Below are 19,577 nucleotides of genomic sequence, written 5' to 3'. Positions count from 1 at the left end.
TTTATTTCATAGCTTTCCAATTTCAAAGCTCTTTTCAATGCAGAGTTCCAGCACTTCATACTTGCAGTTGTGCCTGCCAATATGTACCTTAATAATTCATGTGTTATAGCAGGTAGAGACAAGAGTTCTGCTCAAGTGCAGTGCATGTGCTCACGTACTAATCTCTACATCTACATGGATATGCTGTGAATCACACCAAAATAAAGCAATGTAAAAAAAAAAAAAAAAAAAAAAAAAAAAAAAAAAAAAAAAAAAAAGGCTCAAATGAATAGATATATCTTACCACGGAAGCACCACTGAAGATGCCCAAGAATATTGTACCGCAAAGTCACATCACACATATATTTTGATGAATATAATAGAGGGAAACATTCCACGTGGGAAAAATATATCTAAAAACAAATTTGATGTGAGTTACCAAACAAAAGCGCTGGCAGGTCGATAGATACATAAACAAACACAAACATACACACAAAGTTCAAGCTTTCGCAACCAACAGTTGCTTCTTCAGGAAAGAGGGAAGGAGAGGGAAAGACGAAAGGATGTGCATTTTAAGGGAGAGGGTAAGGAGTCATTCCAATCTCAGGAGCAGAAAGACTTACCTTAAGGGGAAAAAAGGAAAATGTCTGCTTGTGTCTGTGTATGTGCGGATGGATAAGTGAGTGTGTGTGCACGCTAGTGTATACCTGTCCTTTTTTCCCTTTAATGTAAGTCTTTCCGCTCCCGGGATTGGAATGACTCCTTACCCTCTCCCTTAAAACGCACATCCTTTCGTCTTTCCCTCTTTCCTGAAGAAGCAACCATTGGTTGCGAAAGCTTGAGTTTTGTGTGTATGTTTGTGTTTGTTTGTGTATCTATCGACCTGCCTGCACTTTTGTTTGGTAAGTCACATCAACTTTGTTTTTACATACATATACTTTATATCAAATAATATTCAGAAACCCTTATGTATAATCACCTTCAGCAGAATCAGGTGTTTATCAGTTGATCAGTACCTCCTAAACCCTCACATGAAGCAACTAAGGAGCTGCCTGTACTGCCGTATCCAGATCATGCTGTCAGTAACGATTTGCTCCAGTGACTTTTCCACACAGTTCTTTCAGGGAGTGCTTCTGTAACCACTGGGGGACGTATAGTTCTCCTCTGCTTTGAGGAGGGGAACCAAAATTGTGTCCCTTATTGGGCTGCTAGACTATATTAAAAAATTGTGGTAATATTTTTTATTGTTCTTAAACACTACAGAATGATGTATCAAATATAGTTGTGACTAGGTCCAGTATCATGAGCTCCAGACAGTGCTAAATCCAGCTCCCAAATGGAGAAGTGGCAACTGTAGCACTCATAATCTGAAGCAGAGCCCACCTTTCTCGTTGGTTGTATTATAGTGATGGAAAGCTGGAATTCAGCTGGCAGCAGCAGCAGGGACTGATGTATCCTGTCTCAGCACAACTGCTATAGTTCACCGACTGTTAATTGGAAACAGTCCTTATGGCTTCACATATTTCAGTAGAGCAAATGAAATGGCTGGTAGTGTAGGGACAGTTGCCATGATCATTATCTGCCCCTTCTCTCTCTCTCTCTCTCTCTCTCTCTCTCTCTCTCTCTCTCTCTCTGTGTGTGTGTGTGTGTGTGTGTGTGTGTGTGTGTGTGTGTGTGTGTGTGTGTGTGTGTGTGTTAATCACACAGCAGAGCTGCATAAAGAGAGAAGGGGCAGAAAATGATCATGACAACTGTTCCTACACTACCAGTCATTTCAATTGCTCTACTGAAATATGTGAAGCCATAAGCACTATTTCCAATAAACAGTCAGTCAGATGGCTTGAGGATTTTAGGATGGATAAATCAGCAGAAAGATGAAACTTCCTGGCAGATTAAAACTGTGTGCCCGACCGAGACTCAAACTCGGGACCTTTGCCTTTCGCGGGCAAGTGCTCTACCAACTGAGCTACCGAAGCACGACTCACGCCCGGTACTCACAGCTTTACTTCTGCCAGTATCCGTCTCCTACCTTCCAAACTTTACAGAAGCTCTTCTGCGAACCTTGCAGAACTAGCACTCCTGAAAGAAAGGATATTGCGCAGACATGGCTTAGCCACAGCCTTGGGGATGTTTCCAGAATGAGAAGCAGAAAGCAGAAAGATGAATCACACTTGTGATGTAGTCCATCCAGTCCTTGGTGCTGCCTCAATGTTAAAAATCAGGCAATTGGTAGTACAGTGTCCAATTCTCTCTTCTGACATATCATGGCACCTTCTTTTCAGGAACTGCCTCTTCTGGTACATGAATCCAGAGAAGGAAGTGGTTGCTGGACTGAAACTCGCCACTAACTTCTCGCTGAATGAAGTTAGTGAGCACTGACGAACAAAAGGAGAGGTCTGCTTCTAAGAATGACACTATAATAGTGCTGAAATGTGTGCTCCTGTCGATGTTGAGGATACACAGCTACTGCAACATCACCAAGCTTTCTAATAACTCGACTTCTGTGGCAGGTAGAAGATGACAGCCATAATATGCAGTGCAGGTTAATCCTGCAGCAGGAGCGCCTACATACAAAGTGTGCCAATCACAAATAAAATTGTTTTGCATTGTTACATTGTTGTTTCACAATTCTGAGCCCACACCTATTCCTTCATTATTGCTTTGGCTAAGAGTGATAAAGTGTATTGTCATACATGAGCAGCAGTTTTACATGGATAAAATAAAAGAGCAAGCTAGGTGAGGGAAAAATTTTACAATCAGTGCAAGAAAATGACCCACATTACAAGCTAACAGTTCAATCCCGTAATTAGGCAGTCATCTACAAGATAATTAGTAATCAAATAAGAGGCTAACTGCACTGTTTAATGCCTGGAATGGGTCATTACTGTGGGGCAACACCAGAACATGGCAACAGTGTGATATAATATGAATTTATTTTATTATCGTTTAATTAAATGGTGCATTAGCTGATATAGATAAGTTTACTTTATTTTTGTTTAATTAAAATGAGATTAAACTATGATTTTGCTCATACATGTTTACCTTGGTAACATAAAGACATCTATTATTTACATGTGTACAAGGTACGCCACGTGCCCACTCGTGTTATAAAAAATGGCACGCCTGCCTGAGTGTTAAAGTTCTAAAGTAACAAGTATAATTGGAGGAATTGCATGGAGAGGTATGTGAGACTCTTGCATTCAAGTTAATGTTTCATATGATGTTTTCAATCATCAATGAAAATATTTCTGCAACAGAAGCACTGAGACCGGTAACATTCAAAACATAAAATAAATATCACTAAATAAAAACGATAAAACTACAGGCTTCTGAATTTATGCACAGGTTACCATCAACAACAACACAGCCAGAAATGAGAGATTCTCTGTACCTCTAACATCATTATAAGTAAATAATATTTATGTATACCTATGGGTCCACTTCCTGAAGTATTCAGGCTGTTCCATATATTTGAACCAATATCATATTCCCAAATGACATCCATAAATCCATATTTGGGGTTGAATCCTCCAATCAACACCAAGCTTTCAGACTCACTTGAGAGTCCACGGTGCAAAGTCAGTGTATGGCCAGCAAGTGGAGGTGGACATTTTTCAATCTGTAATCCAGGATTTCCCTCTCAAGATAACAGGTAAGCAGACAAAATTATTAAACAAAAAATTACTTTAGATTTACAAAGATACCTTAATATCAGTCCATCTTTGGTTCTTAAGGCTGAATTTCCAAAAATCATTCAATACGTTTCGTGATAAGCCTGTTACATGTTCCTTTTCTGCTAAGCCACCATATACATAAATGTCTTGGGTTGTGTGAACAATTTCAGCTGCATGAAAATAGCGGCCCTGTGGCATATTTACATCTCTGGTGGAATCTACTGTAACCTAAAAGAACATTTAATAATGGAACTTAAATAGAATTCCACATCAAAAGAGTATGACAAATTAATTGGAAATAAAAGGTTCTCTCTTTCTAATAGTCACCAAGTCATTTTGCTCGGACAAAAATTAACTGCTTGAGTATTAAATTGTAAGGTTAGTATGGACACTGAAGTTCACGTGTTCTGAAAGCTCATTCAACTAGGCCTACTACTACAGAACTACAAAAATGAAGTCAATATGACACTGGCATGGCACACTTGTAGTAGAGGATTTGAAGCAATGAAATTCTGTTAAAGGCTATTCAGAAAACAAGAGGCTATTCAGAAAACAAGAGAGCAGCAGCCTTCTCTATAACTGACAAGAAGCTAGTATTAACGTTTTATCAAATAAATTGTTACCAAGGAACAATTCTGTCTAATTTCCATTGATTTAGCTGATGTAAAACTTGCCTGAAAAGAAAACACGTAAATAACAATGACCGACGAAGAGGATTCATGTAAGAGTGATCAAGATCACAGAGAGCAAAGCAGTCCTGTATATTAGTGTATACATGGCCACAAACAACTTACAAGTAAAATCAAACAACAGAATGAAAAACACACACACACACACACACACACACACACACACACACATACACACACACACACACACACACACACAGTCACTCAAGCAAGCACACCTCACTCACACATGACCACCATTCCCCACAGCCTGGACTGGAAGGTGTGTGTGAGGTGAGGTTGCTTTTTTGTGTGTGTGTGTGTGTGTGTGTGTGTGTGTGTGTGTGTGTGTGTGTGTGTGTGTGTGTGTGTGCGCGCGTGTGTGTGTTTTTTCTTTTCTGAAGAAGGATTTGGCCAAAATCTCACATGTGTAACAGTCTTTTCATTGTGCCTGTCTGAAATTCAATATGTCATCTTTAGAGTGATTAGCAATTTACCCTTTTCAAAATATTCTTGCTTAAGTTATAGGTGTAAGACACAAGAACTGATTATGAGAACTATGCACAAGAGTGAACACTCCTTCATGTCACATGGTAAAGAAGAAAGTTCACTTTATTTAAAACTGGTAATCAGCTTTGCACTAAAATATTCACAAATGTTTCTATGTAAAAAGTTGTACAATGTCATTTCCTTATTTTGCCAATTTTCTTAAATTTAACAACAGTGATACATTTTTTCATGTTTTGTTAAATTTTCTTTATTTTAACTGAGGGAGGATGGGATACATAGTGGACATTTTTTAAAAATATATTACAGAACTAAATTCTTCTATCTATTAATACATTTTTAACTTTTCTTTAAGAATTTTGCCACTGACTGAACAGTTTGTGAGTCTTGAGTTATGAAAAGCGTAATCCAATACATGCAACCCATTGCAAATGAGCTACTCCCTCTGTTGATTTACTTTTAACTGTACTCAAGTGGCAGACTCTGCAAGAGAGGCGCTCTGCATTCCGGTGTAGCTTGCCGTCCAGGTTTCGAGAGGGTGCGTTTATGGATGAGGTATCGAATATATTGCTTCCCCCTACTTATACCGCCCGAGGAGATCACAAATGTAAAATTAGAGAGATTTGAGCGCGCACAGAGGCTTTCTGACATTCGTTCTTCCCGCAAACCATACACGACTGGAACAGGAAAGGGAGGTAATTCAGTGGCACGTAAAGTGCCCTCCACCGCACACCGTTTGGTGGTTTGCGGGGTATAAATGTAGATGTAGATGTAGACTCCGTCTGAAATGTTGACTGTGACTTTCAGAAAATCTATTTTGAGTAAGACAAGAGTTTACGAGTGGTACAAAAGTTCAAATAGGATTGAGAAGACAGTGAAGATGACGTTCAATCTGGACACCCTACCACATCAATTACTGACAACAATGTGAAAGATGTAAAGCTAATGGTTCTAGAAAATCACTGAATCACCACTACAGAGGTTTCTGATGATGTCAACATACCATTTGGCTCAGGTCAAGCAATTATTTTTTTTTTTTTAGCATGATAAGTGTAGCAATAAAGTTTGTTCTGAAAGTGTTGAATTTCGAGCAAAAATGACATCACATAGACATCACTCAGGAATTGCTGAATGGAGCTGACAATGATTCAGAACTTCTAAAGAGGGTTACAACAGGTGATGAAGAATGGGTATATCGGTATAACTTTGAAAGCAAGACCCAATTGTCCCAATGTTAAGTGCCTGAATAACCAAGACTGAAAAAAAATTTGAGAAATTCTATGACATATGAAGGTTTTTCTCACTGTTTTCTTTGGTTACAATGGTATAGTGCATCATGAGTTCCTGCCTTACGGTCATACAGTTGATAAGAAATACTACCTGGAAGTTATGCACCATTTGTTTAGAGCAATCTGAAGAAAATAATCAAAATTGTGGCAAAATCAATCATGGAAGTTGCGTCATGGTTATGCTCCTTCTCACACCTCAATTCTTGTTCGTAATTTTATGGGGGGGGGGGATGTTGCCTCAGCCACGGAATGCACCTGACATGGCCCCCTGCAATTCATCCTACACCTGAAGCTGAAGAGAACAATGAAAGGACATCGTTTTGCCACCACTAATGAGATAAAAACAGAATCCCTGAAGGAGCTGAACATCACAATGAAAAGTGAGTTCAAGAAGTGTTTCCAAGACTGGAAAAAGCAGTGGCATGAGTGTATTATGTATTGGGGGGATGGGGGGGGGGGGGGGAATCACTTGAAGAGCATTAACTTCTAACTTGTTTATGATAACTAAATAAATATTCTTTAAGGAAAATAAAAATTCCAGTAACTTTTTGATCATACCTCAAATATAGAACTCATCATGTTCATGGAAAATGTTACTTAAAACACATTTATACTGGACTGCTGCTAACAAGAAATAAACCAAGAACAAAAATGAGAACCTGAACTAGGCAACCTCATAATGATAGTGTCCCTATATGACAATATTGAAGACAATTGCTGTTTTAGATAGAATGGAATAGTTCACCAGGTGCTGCGACCAGGATGTTGTTATACATCGTACTGGGCATCAGCATGACAGAAATAAGCGTAGTATGGGCAAGATGCACACTAGCAGCAAATCCCACTTGCCAATTAGGCACTGTTCACTCGGCTCGTTGAGGTATTTTTGATTGGTGGATGTTAACAAAGAATAAAATGGTGCCCCTCACACTTATGCCACAGTCCTTCATCAGCAGCTGTACAGGACAAGTGTGACCGATCATGTGCTTCAAACTGTGGAGCTGTAGCACAATTCAGGAGATCTGTACATGAGAATGCACTGCCTAGTTGCTTCCAAATTGTATCAGAATGGTTTCAGGAACATTCTGTGGACCCTGAGACCACCTAAGTTATGTGACTACAATGTTACTGGGCACATCTGGGATGTTCACGAGTGTATTACACACAAATTCGACCCAGCACTGAATAAGTTCTGCAAGTTTTGGCTGGCTGTTGAGGGATCATAGACGAGCATGCACAATAAATAGTTTAAGTAAAAAAAGTTAAACCTCATTTACATTACATAAACAGTTTTGATGACTTGTGAAGGCTATGCTTCAGTGCATGGCCATCATCATCAGAGCAAAGTGGCATTTGATACACGAAGCCCATTCATGGTTCCTTGAAATACAAAATTACAGTTTTTTCCAAAAAAGGGCAACACATATATGGATTTCAGTTTTCTTTGGACTGTCCTGTAGTGAGACTGGTGAGTTATACAACTTTGTTTTGAAAGACTGAACATCTATGACTTCATAGGAAGGGGTGGTTGTAAAAGTCTTCCTAACTTACAAAGATCTACATGTCACAAAGTTTTGCCTTTTGTTTCTACACTTACTTTATATGAAAGAGAATCTGAGTACCAATGATATTTATCCCAGGTTCCAATACACATTAACCCTTTAACTGCCCTGGACATCATAAAGCATGCACCTTTGTACCTGTCCCTGTCTGCTCTGAACGTGTTTATGCGAGCCCAGTTCTTCTACCTGGTACTCTGAACATGTCTATGTTTTTACAGTTTTGTAACACACAATTCAGCAAAACATGGGCATATGATTAATGAAACTGAACAGTTCAAATTTCTAGGCATTCATATAAATAGTAAATTGTCGTGGAAAGCCCATGTTGAGGATCTTGTTCAAAGACTTAATGCTGCCATTTTTACTATTCGAACAGTATCTGAAGTAAGTGATAGTTCAACACCAAAAGTAGCCTACTTTGCTTACTTTCATGGTGTTCTAATTTAGGTTAACTCTTCCCATTCTCAAAGGATATTTTTGGCTCAGAAATGGGCAGTTAGACCCCTGTTCACTAGGCTGGATATTCTGACATCCCCCCCCCCCCCCTCTCTCTCTCTCTCTCTCTCTCTCTCTCTCTCTCTCTCTCTCTCTCTCACACACACACACACACACACACACACACACACACACACACACACACACATACTCTTTACAGTCACTTTTTGTTACCAGCTTATTCCAAAGAATTAGCAGGTTTCACAGGCAGAAATCCCATCTGCATTTGGATTGCACTTCCTTGACTCTCATGCAGAAAGGTGTGCAGTATACTGCTGCAACCATTTTCAATAAGCTACCATAAGAATTCAAAACTCTTAGCAGTAATCCACAGACTTTCAAATCGAAACTGAAGAGTTTCCTCATGGGTCACTCCTTCTATTATGTCAAGCAGTTCCTTGAAAAATTAAGCTGATTCCTATGTTATATTGTTGATTGCGTTTACATAAACTTATTTTTTGGCTTTTTTGGGTTCATAAACATTTTATTTTATCTGTTATTACTTTTATGTTTTAATTTCACATACTGACATGTTCAATGACCTTTGAGATCTGCTCCTCAATTTGGTCCTAAAGAACTAAAAGTGTAATATAAAAAACAAAACATTATCACACTTTTTGGTCTATTTGAACATGCATGAATGCAATTTGGCCTTAAGAATTCCACATAGACATGGCAATGGTTTGTCGACAAGGCTCTATTAGATTAGATTAGATTAATAATTGTTCCATAGATCATGAATAGACACTTCGTAATGATGTGGAACGTGTCATGTTAATGAGAGATGTCTGTACAAGATATTACATTACACAAAATATTGCATGGCGCTAATGTTTAAGTTAGTTTTTTTCCCCTCCCTTAATTTATATCTAAAAATTCAGCCAATGAGTAGAAGGAGTTGTCATCTAGAAATTCTTTTAATTTATTTTTAAATGTTGGTTGACTATCTGTCAGGTTTTTGATGCTGTTTGGTAGGTGACCAAAGACTTTTGTGGCAGCATAATTTACCCTTTCTGTGCCAAAGTCAGATTTAACCCTGCATAGTGGAGATCGTCCTTTCTCCTGGTGTTATAGCTATGCACACTGCTATTACTTTTGAACTGGGTTGGATTATTAACAACAAATTTCATAAGTGAATATATATACTGTAAGGTTACTGTGAGGATCCCTAGATCCTTAAATAAATGTCTGCAGGATGACCGTGTGGTCATAACTTCTGTTTTGCATATCTGAACAATGAGTAGGCTTTTTTTTACGTCTGCTTCTGAGCACAAAAGCCACTTACAGATGATTTTTGGAAGACTTGCTGAATATGGATTGCAGATAAACAAGACAAATACATTCTTTGCGAAGAAGCAGTAGATTTTTTGAGGCACCAGACAACACCAATAGGGAATTATGCCCTTGCAGTCTAAAGAGACTCATTGCAGGCAGAACTGCTACTGTAAACGTGTAAAGAACTTCGCTGGTTCTTGGAAATAGTCAATTTCTACGGACATCATCTACCACAGGCAGCTGAGGTACAGGCACCAATCGCAGCAATGCTTTTGAGCTGCAATTTGCAGGGACAGCGAGCTACTGTGTGGATTCAGGAGTTGTTAGCTGTGTTTCATAAAATAAATCATCCTTGCAATAAGCAGTACTTCTAGCTTATCCCATACCTTCGGCACCGCTAGCAGTAGTTGTTTATGCCAGCCAGGCTGCTATAGACGTGGTGCTGTAGGAGAAGATAGGAGGATCTTGGCAGCCACCTGACTTTTTCTCTCAGAAGTTGTCTGAGGCAGAGACAATATGGAGTGCATATAGACGGGAACTTATGGCAGTGCACATTCAGGGGTCAATGTAACCATTGGCAAAGTGATTGACAGATACAAGTGTACGGGTTATAACGAGATTGATGCTTATGGGTTAAAACATGCTTGCCTCGTCAAATGGCTTAAGTAGGAGTCATGTTCATAAACCCATTGGTTCATTTTGGAAGCTGACAGGTCATTTTTCACATGTGCACACAGACTTGGCAAGGCCACTAATACTGCTGCAAGGATTCAGATGTATTCTCACAGCTATTGACAGGTCTACTTGGTGGGTCAAGGCTTCTCTTATCATGAACATCATGGCAGAAACAGTTGCAAGAACATTTTTGACTAGATGGATATCATGGTTCAGGTGCCCTACAGATATAATAACGGACCAGGCCTATCAGTTTGAGTCAACACTGTTCAACAAGCGCCGGCTGCTGTGACCGAGCGGTTCTAGGCGCTTCAGTTTGGAACTGCGCGACTGCTACGGTCGCAGGTTCGAATCCCGCCTCAGGAATGGATGTGTTTGATACACTTAGGTTTGTTAGGTTTAAGTAGTTCTAAGTTCTAGGGAACTGATGAATTCAGATGTTAAGTCCCATAGTGCTCAGAGCCATTTGAACCATTTTGTTCAACAAGCTGACCATGCTATGTGCATTCTTTCATCATCACTCCATCAGTTACTATCTGACATGGTGGGGCACTGGCACAGGACACTAACATCAGCATTAATGTGTCACAAGTCTTCCTGGTTAACTGCTTTATTGCTGGTGTTATAGCATTCAAAGTGCAAAAATGGTCTATCCTGAAACCTTAAAACTGCCTTCAGATTTTTTCTCCACACAACATAGAAACCATACAGATGACCCTACTCCTTGGTGCTACAGATGAGAAACTGTATCTTGAGCTTTCAGTCTACGATGGTGTCCCGCCATGCGCAACCGCCTATCTTTGTGCATAAAGACCTGACTCACTACACCCATGTCATGCTCCACTCAGATTGTGTCAGGGTGCCCTTGCAACCACTTTACACATGACTTTATCTAGTTTTAGAAAGAAATGTGCAAACACTGATGCTCTTGATAGCCAAACTAAAGAAAGTGTCAGGTGAATGAGGTGCAGTCCTTCACTACTTTACATGTGTTTAAAATGAACAAGCATATGCTTGTCATAAAGGGTGGTATTGCATAGCTTAGTGTATGGTTTGATAATGAGCTTAGGTCTTGAAACTAGTCATCAATAAAGAAAATTAACATTGCAACTTCACCTGTTTTTGTTTTTTCAATGTATTACATAATAAGGTAAACAAAGTGTCCATTCAAAGGGTTAAACTGGTATATCTATCACTGTCAGAAGAAGTAGTACAATGAGTCAGAAGAGGCAGTACACCAACAATCACACTGTCAGCCAATGACTGCAGTCAGACCGTCTACAGCTACATCAGACTTCATGCCCGTGGTCTAAACTACTACTTCACTATTAGCAATGATGGAGTCAACTGCTGCAGAAATACAGACACCTTCAGGACCTCCTACATCCAATGAATACCAGTGAGCAATGGCACCAGAAATTTTGTATACACAGGCAGGTACAACAATTCAACATCAGTACCCCTATAAGAGGGGCCCTGTGCAGTGACATAAACAGAAGAGCAAGTAGTGTGGTAGACTGTCTCTGGACCCAGAATTACAGATGAAAAAGAGAATCTTTGTTGTTGTTTTGTAAACTAGTAATTTTGAGTAATTTCCTTGAACTTTAGTGTGTGTTAGTTTCTTTGAAGTATAGAAATTTTGTAAGTGATTAAAATAAAGAAAATAAAATTAGGGAATCTTTTAATCAATTGTGGTGTGTATTACCCACAAGGGTTTTCAAAACTAAGCTTCTGATGTATCTCCAATGACTAGCCCTGAATTAATGTGTATCACCAGGTTTAACTTACGGCAGTAAGATATGGAATTTGAATGTGAAAATGATTCAAAAGTTGAGAGAGGCTCAGCAAGCAACAAAGAAATACATATTGGGAACTACTAGGACAGACAGAAAAAATATGAAGTATCAAGACTGGACTAAAGATGTAACTATGTCCACAACAAAAATAAATTGGAAAAGTGGGACAAGTAGCCTGGCAAACAGATGGCAGATGGATGGAGGTACTTCTTTGCTGGATTTGAAGAGATGAGAGAAGACCAAGATTATGAACTAATAGAATCTGGGTAGGCTAGATTATATCAGCAAACATTTAAGAGCAACATAGATGCATTAATGTGAATTCAGTAATGCATTGAAAAGTCTAGAAGCAGCCTTTATTCTGCTGTAGATATTGAAAAGCTACTGATGACAATTATGATGAGCTATAATTTCAGCTTATCTCCGATATTTCAACATGGTTCTCAGAAACAATGAATTGTAGTCCCATGACTTTAATAGCACTGCTAAATTTTTATGACATTACATGCCTTACTGTCTCGCTTGGCCTAGAGTTCTGAGACATCTTTTCACCTACAACATTTTCCATCAGATTATTTACACTGGTGAGCCAAAACACCATGACCACTGCCCACTCTAAGACCAAAAGCCCAGGTGGTGTTGTGGGCACATAACAGAGAACAGAAGACATACATGCAGCGCAGAGACGAATGGGAGACAATCACAGTGATGACATGGACTGCAAATGTGGCAATGTGCTGACACAAGTGACTTTGACAAAAGACAGATTATTACGGCCTGGTGCCAGGAAATGAACATCTCATAAACAGCAAAGATGATTTGCTGTTCATGTGCTACTGTTGTGAGAATCTATAGAAAGTGATTGAAAGATGCAAAAACCACAGATAGGTGATAAGGTATTATGTGTCCACAACTCATCAAAGAAAGTGATATAAATCAGGATAGGTGGTGATATGTAAAAATCTGACAACAGAGTACAATACTGCTGCAGGTGCAAGTGTCTCAGAGAACACCATTCAGTGCACACTGTCAACCACTGGGTTTCACAGCAGATGATCCCTATGTGTTACCCTGTTGATACAATGACATAATGAACTACCAGGGCACTGGACACGGGTCACTGAGATTGGACTGTAGATCAATGGAAACATGTCACCTGGCCGGATGAATCGCATTTCTTGCTACACAAGGTTACTTAGTAGTCATGTCCAGAAATGCTGTCACTCAGATGAACAGCGTCTGGAAACAGGCAATACAGACACTGTCCAGTTGGGTAAGTATTTTGCTATGGAGGACGTTCACCCGGGTTTCTGTGAGACTTGTGGTGGTAACTGAATGACGGCACTGGCTGCTGCCTACAAGAACATTATTGCATTATGTCTTCCACAATGGTAATGGCTTGTTACGGTAGCATAACTATCCTTGTGACAAGGTCTGAATAGTGGTTTGAGGAGTATGATAATGAACTCATGTTTACGTCTTGACCGCCAGACTCACCTCATATGAATGCGGTGGACCACATCTGGGACACTATTGGGTGCCATCTCTGCATGCACAAACCACCAGCCTGTAACTTAGGGGAATTATGTAACCTATGCAAAGTCATCTGGTTCCACATACCTCCAGACACCTATGAAGGACTTGTCGAATCCAAGCCAGGCAGAATCACTATTGCAGTGTGTTCCAGAGATAGACTAACATGTTATTAAGTATGCTGTCATAATGCTTTGCCTCATCAGTGTATTCTTAATTTTTTGCATGTATGGCAATTAAGAGATGACAAAAACTTACAGGTATCCATGTATTGTTCCTTGTATCAAACAATCTGATGTCATTAAGTGGTCCATTAGACAGTGAATAGCCTCCAAACATCCACAATGAACCTCTCCTGTCTGCCACTACACTATGGCCAAAGCGTGGAATAGTTTTTCGTAAATGCTCCAAACTATCAGATATTCGATTAGTGTCAAACAGTTGTGTAAACACTAGCTGTGTATTATTTAGCTCCACAGAACAGTCCTCGCCGCCAAAATTTGCACTGCATATACACTGACCGTATGCCTGGAAAACACAAAGAAAAAAAATGATATTAATACAAAGAACTTCTTAGAAAGCAACTGTATATAAACATTCTGAAAATGCTACATCTTTGGTGTGTGCATATCTCTTATAACGTCATTAAAAATTCAGTTAATTCATCAATTTTATAGAATAATCTACTTGCTACAGCCTGTCATTTCCACACAGAGCTTCCACAGGAGGCAGACTGAGACAATTCTTTTGGGTACAGAAATTAGAAAATTTTGCATTTTTGTGCACAATCAAGAAATTGATAGAAGTGAATGTAACAGTTTAATGAAAAGGATAGTTGCTGCTCATATAGTGGAGATACCGAGTCATAGAAACACGCAACAAAAAGACTGTCGCACAATTTGCTTTCGGCCAACAAGGCCTTTGTCAAAATTAGACAACACACACACACACACACACACACACACACACACACACACAAATGCAACTCACACACACATCAGCACACACTCTGGCAGCTGGAGCCTGGATATCTTTTAGTAGTATCTTTCTGTGACTCACCACATGGCGAGTAGCAACTGTCCTTTTCATTATATTGTTACATTCCATATGGATTTTCCATTCTTTGACAGAAAATGAATGAATATCTTACTACACGGCAAGTAAACTTAAACCATCATCCCTGAATATCTTACTACACGGCAAGTAAACTTAAACCATCATCCTATATTAACTGGTTCTTCCATGTATGAACGGTAGCTTCATTTCAAATTTACAACTGAATACTTCTCCACTGAATAGTACTTTTAACTTTGTGTTCTGCCTTACAGCAGGTCTTGTCAATAGTACGAGGGTGGTTTGAAAAGTTCTCAGAATTACCAAGAGAGGTCAATGCTAGTGCAATGAGTTGTTCATGTGATATTCATTGGACTGTTAGAGATTTGTAAAGATGGAAAAAAATTGAGATTTGAGCAGTGATTAAATACTTCATAAAGAAAGTTATGAAAGCAAACAACATTCACACCAACTTCCAGAATACACTGGGCGACTCTGCTCCATCATATTCAACTGTTGCCAAGTGGACAAATGAATTTAAATTTTGTTGGGAGAACTTAGTTGATGATCCGCGCAGGGGTCAGCCAAGATGTGTCACTACGTCACTACCCCAGAAATCATTGCAAAAGTGCATAAAATGGTCATGGAGGATCACCAGCGTGAAATTGCTCACATTTGCCAGATGTCATCTAAAAGAGATATCATATTTTAACTGAAGAATTAGGCATGAAAAAATTATCTGCAAGATGGGTGCCACAACTCTTGACGCACGTCCGCACACATGTGCTGTCGCCATGGCAAAATTACACGAACTAAGGTATGAATTGTTGCCCCACCCACCTCATTCACCTGATACGGCTCGTCACACTTCCATCTCTTCCCAAAACTGAAAATTTTTCTTGACGGACAAAGATTCACTTCAAACAAAGAATTGATAGCCAGAGTTGACAACTATTTTGCAGGGCCTGGAGGAAACTCATTTTCGAGATGGGATCAAAGCACTGGAACATCGTTGGACCAAGTGCATTAATCTACAAGGAGACTACATTGAAAAATAAAAGGTAATGTAAGTGTTGTGACGCGCCTATCATTCAATGTGCTGCCGAGCAATTACGCACATCCTCTACATGTGGCGCTGTCTGCCAGCCATGCAGCAGCCGTGCCACCTAAGCGGCCAGCCGGCCAGTGTCCGCTAGACTTGGACTCAATGCAGATTTGACCATTACTGTGTACACATGCCTTATGAAGCTCTACTCGCTCTGTGACTTACATGTATGGTGTCGTCTTTTGAAATATATGTGTTCAACTTGACGTTATAGCAATTGGCGACGAGGTAGTGGACTTTTCCTTTTCATCATTGACCTACAAATTTCCATGGCTACTTTAGAGCAACTATTGCAAGGTCTCATTGAACAGCAAAGGCTTCTCACGTCGGCGACTCGTGATTTCGTTGCGGCATCCAATGTGGGGCGTTTCTCATCGTTGTCTATACCTTCTTTTCCTACTTACGACGAGACGGCGGAAGACTGGTCTGATTACGAAAAACGTCTTCGACAGCACTTCTTAGCGTTTCATGTCGCAGATGAACAAACATTTAAGACTCTGTTCCTTTCATCGATTTCACCTCAAATGTATCGATCGTTGTTGCAATTGGCTCCTTTGAAAGATCTTGTGTCTTTGTCTTTTGCTGAAATGTACTCACTTCTGTCGGTATATTTTCATAAGCAAACACATGTGGTAGCCTCTCGTGTTGCCTTTTATCGTTGTCAAAAACAACTGAATCAATCCTATCGCACTTGGGCTGCTGAACTTCACGGCCTCAGTAGAAAGTGTCAATTTGTTACTGAAGTTCACAAAGAATCCTATACCGATTCCATGGTACGGAATGCTATTATCTGGTCGGTGCCCATCAAAGAAGTGAGGCAATGTGCCCTTCAGTTGGCAAATCTCTCGATAAAGTCCTATCCATCGCGCAGTCTTTTAAAATTTCTCGTGCCGCTGGAGCGCAAATAGAGGCATGGGGTGACATCGGGGAAATACAACCTCTGTGCGCTGTTGATGACGCGTGCAGCGTGTCCCCGCTGGCCGATGTGGCCGCAGTACGCTCCCGAGCGCAGCCTCAGCCCAACTGTAAACAAACCTCTAAGAAACTGCAGCAAAATCCCCGGCAACTTCCTTCATGTCCACGGTGTTTTACAAAACATTCATGGGAGGATTGTCCCCAACGTTGGGACGTGTGTCACAACTGCAAAAAGAGGGGTCATGTGTCATCCGTTTGCAAATCCGACCACATACATGATGTTCATGAACATGACGTTGATTCTGATTTCGTGTTGTCTGTCAACTGTACTTCTTCCCTTTCAGGGAAGTTGTTCCTCACGGTCCACATACTTGGTCGAGATGTTCGCATGCAGGTGGATACTGGTTCTGCTGCCACTATCATCAATTCTCAGATGTATCTTCAGTTGGGTTCTCCAACCCTATCACCTGTCACTAGGCAATTACAGACGTACAATAAATAGAAGATTTCTCTCTTGGGACAATTTGATGCTGAGGTATCTTACAAATCCGTCGTTCGCACTGCTCCCATATTTGTGGTCGACCATAGAAAAGCGGAAAATCTTTTTCGTTTCGATGCCTTTCGCATTTTTGGGTTCTCCGTAGATGACTCTGTCAATATCGTCTCTGATGCCATTCCTTATGCTCAATTGGATTCCTTGTCGACGACATTTTCATCCCTTTTTTCTCCTGGGTTAGGATGTGCAAATGATTTTGAAGCTCATATCACGCTCAAACCCACCGCTCGACCTAAGTTTTGTCGGGCTCGGCCCATTCCTGTGGCCCTTCGTGATCGGGTAAAACAGGAGTTGGATAGTTTCACTGCTTCAGGGGTCTTGCTTCCTGTCACTTCCAGTGAGTGGTCCTCTCCGGTCATTGTCGTTGCTAAGCCCAATGGTGATATTAATCTCTGTGGCGATTTCAAAGTCACTGTAAATGCTCAATGCCTCATCGACACTTACCCTATGCCCCAACCTGAAGAAATGTTCACTAAACTTGCTGGAGGCCAGTATTTTTCTAAAATTAACCTGTCAGAAGCTTATCATCAACTTCCTCTCGACACTGCTTCCCAGCAGTTTCTGGTCCTTAACACGCCTTTCGGCCTCTATCAATACCAACGATTGATTGCCATTCGGGGTTGCTAGCGCCCCTGCTCTCTTTCAGCGTTTCTTGGAACAATTATTGCTCCCTGTTCCTGGGTGTATCAATTACATGGACGACATTGTTGTCACTGGCTCCACCACTGAAGAACATCTTCAGAATCTCCGCACACTTTTTCATGTCTTACAGACTGCCGGTCTTAACTGTAATCTTCAGAAATCGCAATTTTTTTCAGGCATCTATCATGTACTTGGGGTTCCAACTCTCTCGGGATGGTATTTGTCCGCTTCAGCAAACTGTTACCGCGATCAATGCCCTTCCTCACCCTACATCTGTTAAGGAACTACAAGCCTTCTTGGGGCAAATAGCATACTATCACAGGTTTTTACCGTCTGCGGCTTCGGTGGCTCAGCCGTTGCATTGCCTGATGCATAAAAATGTGCCTTTTCACTGGTCCGCATCATGCGATGCGGCTTTCCAGAAATTGAAGACTATGCTGAAACAGGCCCCATGCCTGGCTACTTATCGACCTGGCCAACATCTCGTTCTTGCCACGGATGCCTCTCACTGCGGGGTTAGTGCAGTCATTGCACACTGTTTTTCTGACGGTTCTGAACAACCCATTGCTTACGCCTCCAAAACACTCACAGATGCCCAACAAAAATATTCTCAAATTGAAAAAGAAGCTTTGGCCATTATTTATGCTCTTCATAAGTTTGGTGTTTTTCTTTATGGATCCAAATTTCATCTTGTTACGGACCAAAAACCGCTTGTTTCCTTGTTTCATCAATCAACGTCGCTTCCCGACACGGCTACACACCGCCTCCAGCATTGGGCTCTTTACTTGTCTTGTTTCAATTATGAGATGCATTTCCGGCCAACGGCTCATCATAAAAATGCTGATGCACTGTCTCGCCTTTCCGTGGGTTCTGATCTGGCATTCAATAGGGACGAACTTTTGTGTTTCCACCTGGATGTTGCCGAGCAGCGGGTTGTGGACGAATTCCCCATCACCGGGGACCACCTGGCGGCTGCTACGGGTTCTGACCCTACCCTCTCCCGGGTTTTACGCTGTATTCAGAAGGGTTGGCCAGATCGCCTGTCTGCTAAGACTTCTGATCTGTTGCGAAAGTACTATGCTTTGCGCTACTGCCTCACAGCTAGGGATGGTGTTATCCTCCTTTCCACCAACAATGCGTTGCAGTGTGTTGTGGTACCTGCGTCTTTGCATGCTTTGATCTTGTGCCTCCTTCACCAAGAGCACTAAATGTCTCTTGCACAAAATCTCTGGTGTGCCAGTCATGTGTACTGGCCTGTCATCGACTCTGAAATCGCACACATGGTCACTGCCTGCGGCCCTTGTACGTCACAGGCCGCTGCCCCAAAGTCTTCTTTGCCACCGTGGCCTTCGCCTGAGAGGCCCTGGGAGCGCATTCATGCTGACTTCGCGGGATCTTGTTTAGGTACTTATTGGCTACTCGGAATTGACGTCTACTCTAACTTTCCTTTCATTGTCCGTTGCATGTCGCCTACCACCGTGGCAACAACAAGTGCTCTCGCCTGCATTTTTTCTTTGGAAGGCCTTCCCTCTACTCTTGTTACTGATGATGATCCGCAATTTGCCTCTTCTAAATTTGCGGATTTTTGTGCTCGTCACGGCGTCATGCATGTCACGGACCCTCCGTTCCATCTGAAATCTAATGGTGATGCTGAAAGACTGGTCTGCACATTTAAGGCTCAGATGAGGAAACTCCTGACTTCTTCTGCTGCTGATGATGTGCTTCTCCAATTTCTGGCTTCTTACCATTTCACCCCCATGGGCGACCACAGCCCAGCTGAGCTCTTACGTGGCCGACAGCCCCGCACGCTACTTCATCTGCTGCGGCCTTCCACCTTACGGCCGCGGGTGCCT

At 41.1% G+C, this 19,577-nt stretch overlaps 1 protein-coding gene across 2 annotated transcripts in view; it reads right to left on the bottom strand.

Moving 5' to 3' along the window:
* LOC126272042 (multiple epidermal growth factor-like domains protein 8) overlaps nucleotides 1-19,577 on the bottom strand; it is a 371,715-nt gene that overhangs the window by 89,865 nt on the left and 262,273 nt on the right. For both annotated transcript variants that reach the window (XM_049974556.1, XM_049974557.1), the window contains exons 23-25: nucleotides 13,712-13,981; nucleotides 3,684-3,881; nucleotides 3,409-3,598 (exon numbers count right to left, since the gene is read on the bottom strand). In XM_049974556.1, coding sequence (XP_049830513.1) covers nucleotides 3,409-3,598; nucleotides 3,684-3,881; nucleotides 13,712-13,981 — 658 coding nt within the window. The remainder of the gene's footprint in view (nucleotides 1-3,408; nucleotides 3,599-3,683; nucleotides 3,882-13,711; nucleotides 13,982-19,577) is intronic.

This window comes from Schistocerca gregaria, chromosome 5 (assembly GCF_023897955.1).
Source record: "Schistocerca gregaria isolate iqSchGreg1 chromosome 5, iqSchGreg1.2, whole genome shotgun sequence".
Lineage (NCBI taxonomy): Eukaryota > Metazoa > Arthropoda > Insecta > Orthoptera > Acrididae > Schistocerca > Schistocerca gregaria.
This window is presented reverse-complemented; position numbering and strand designations above follow the sequence as displayed.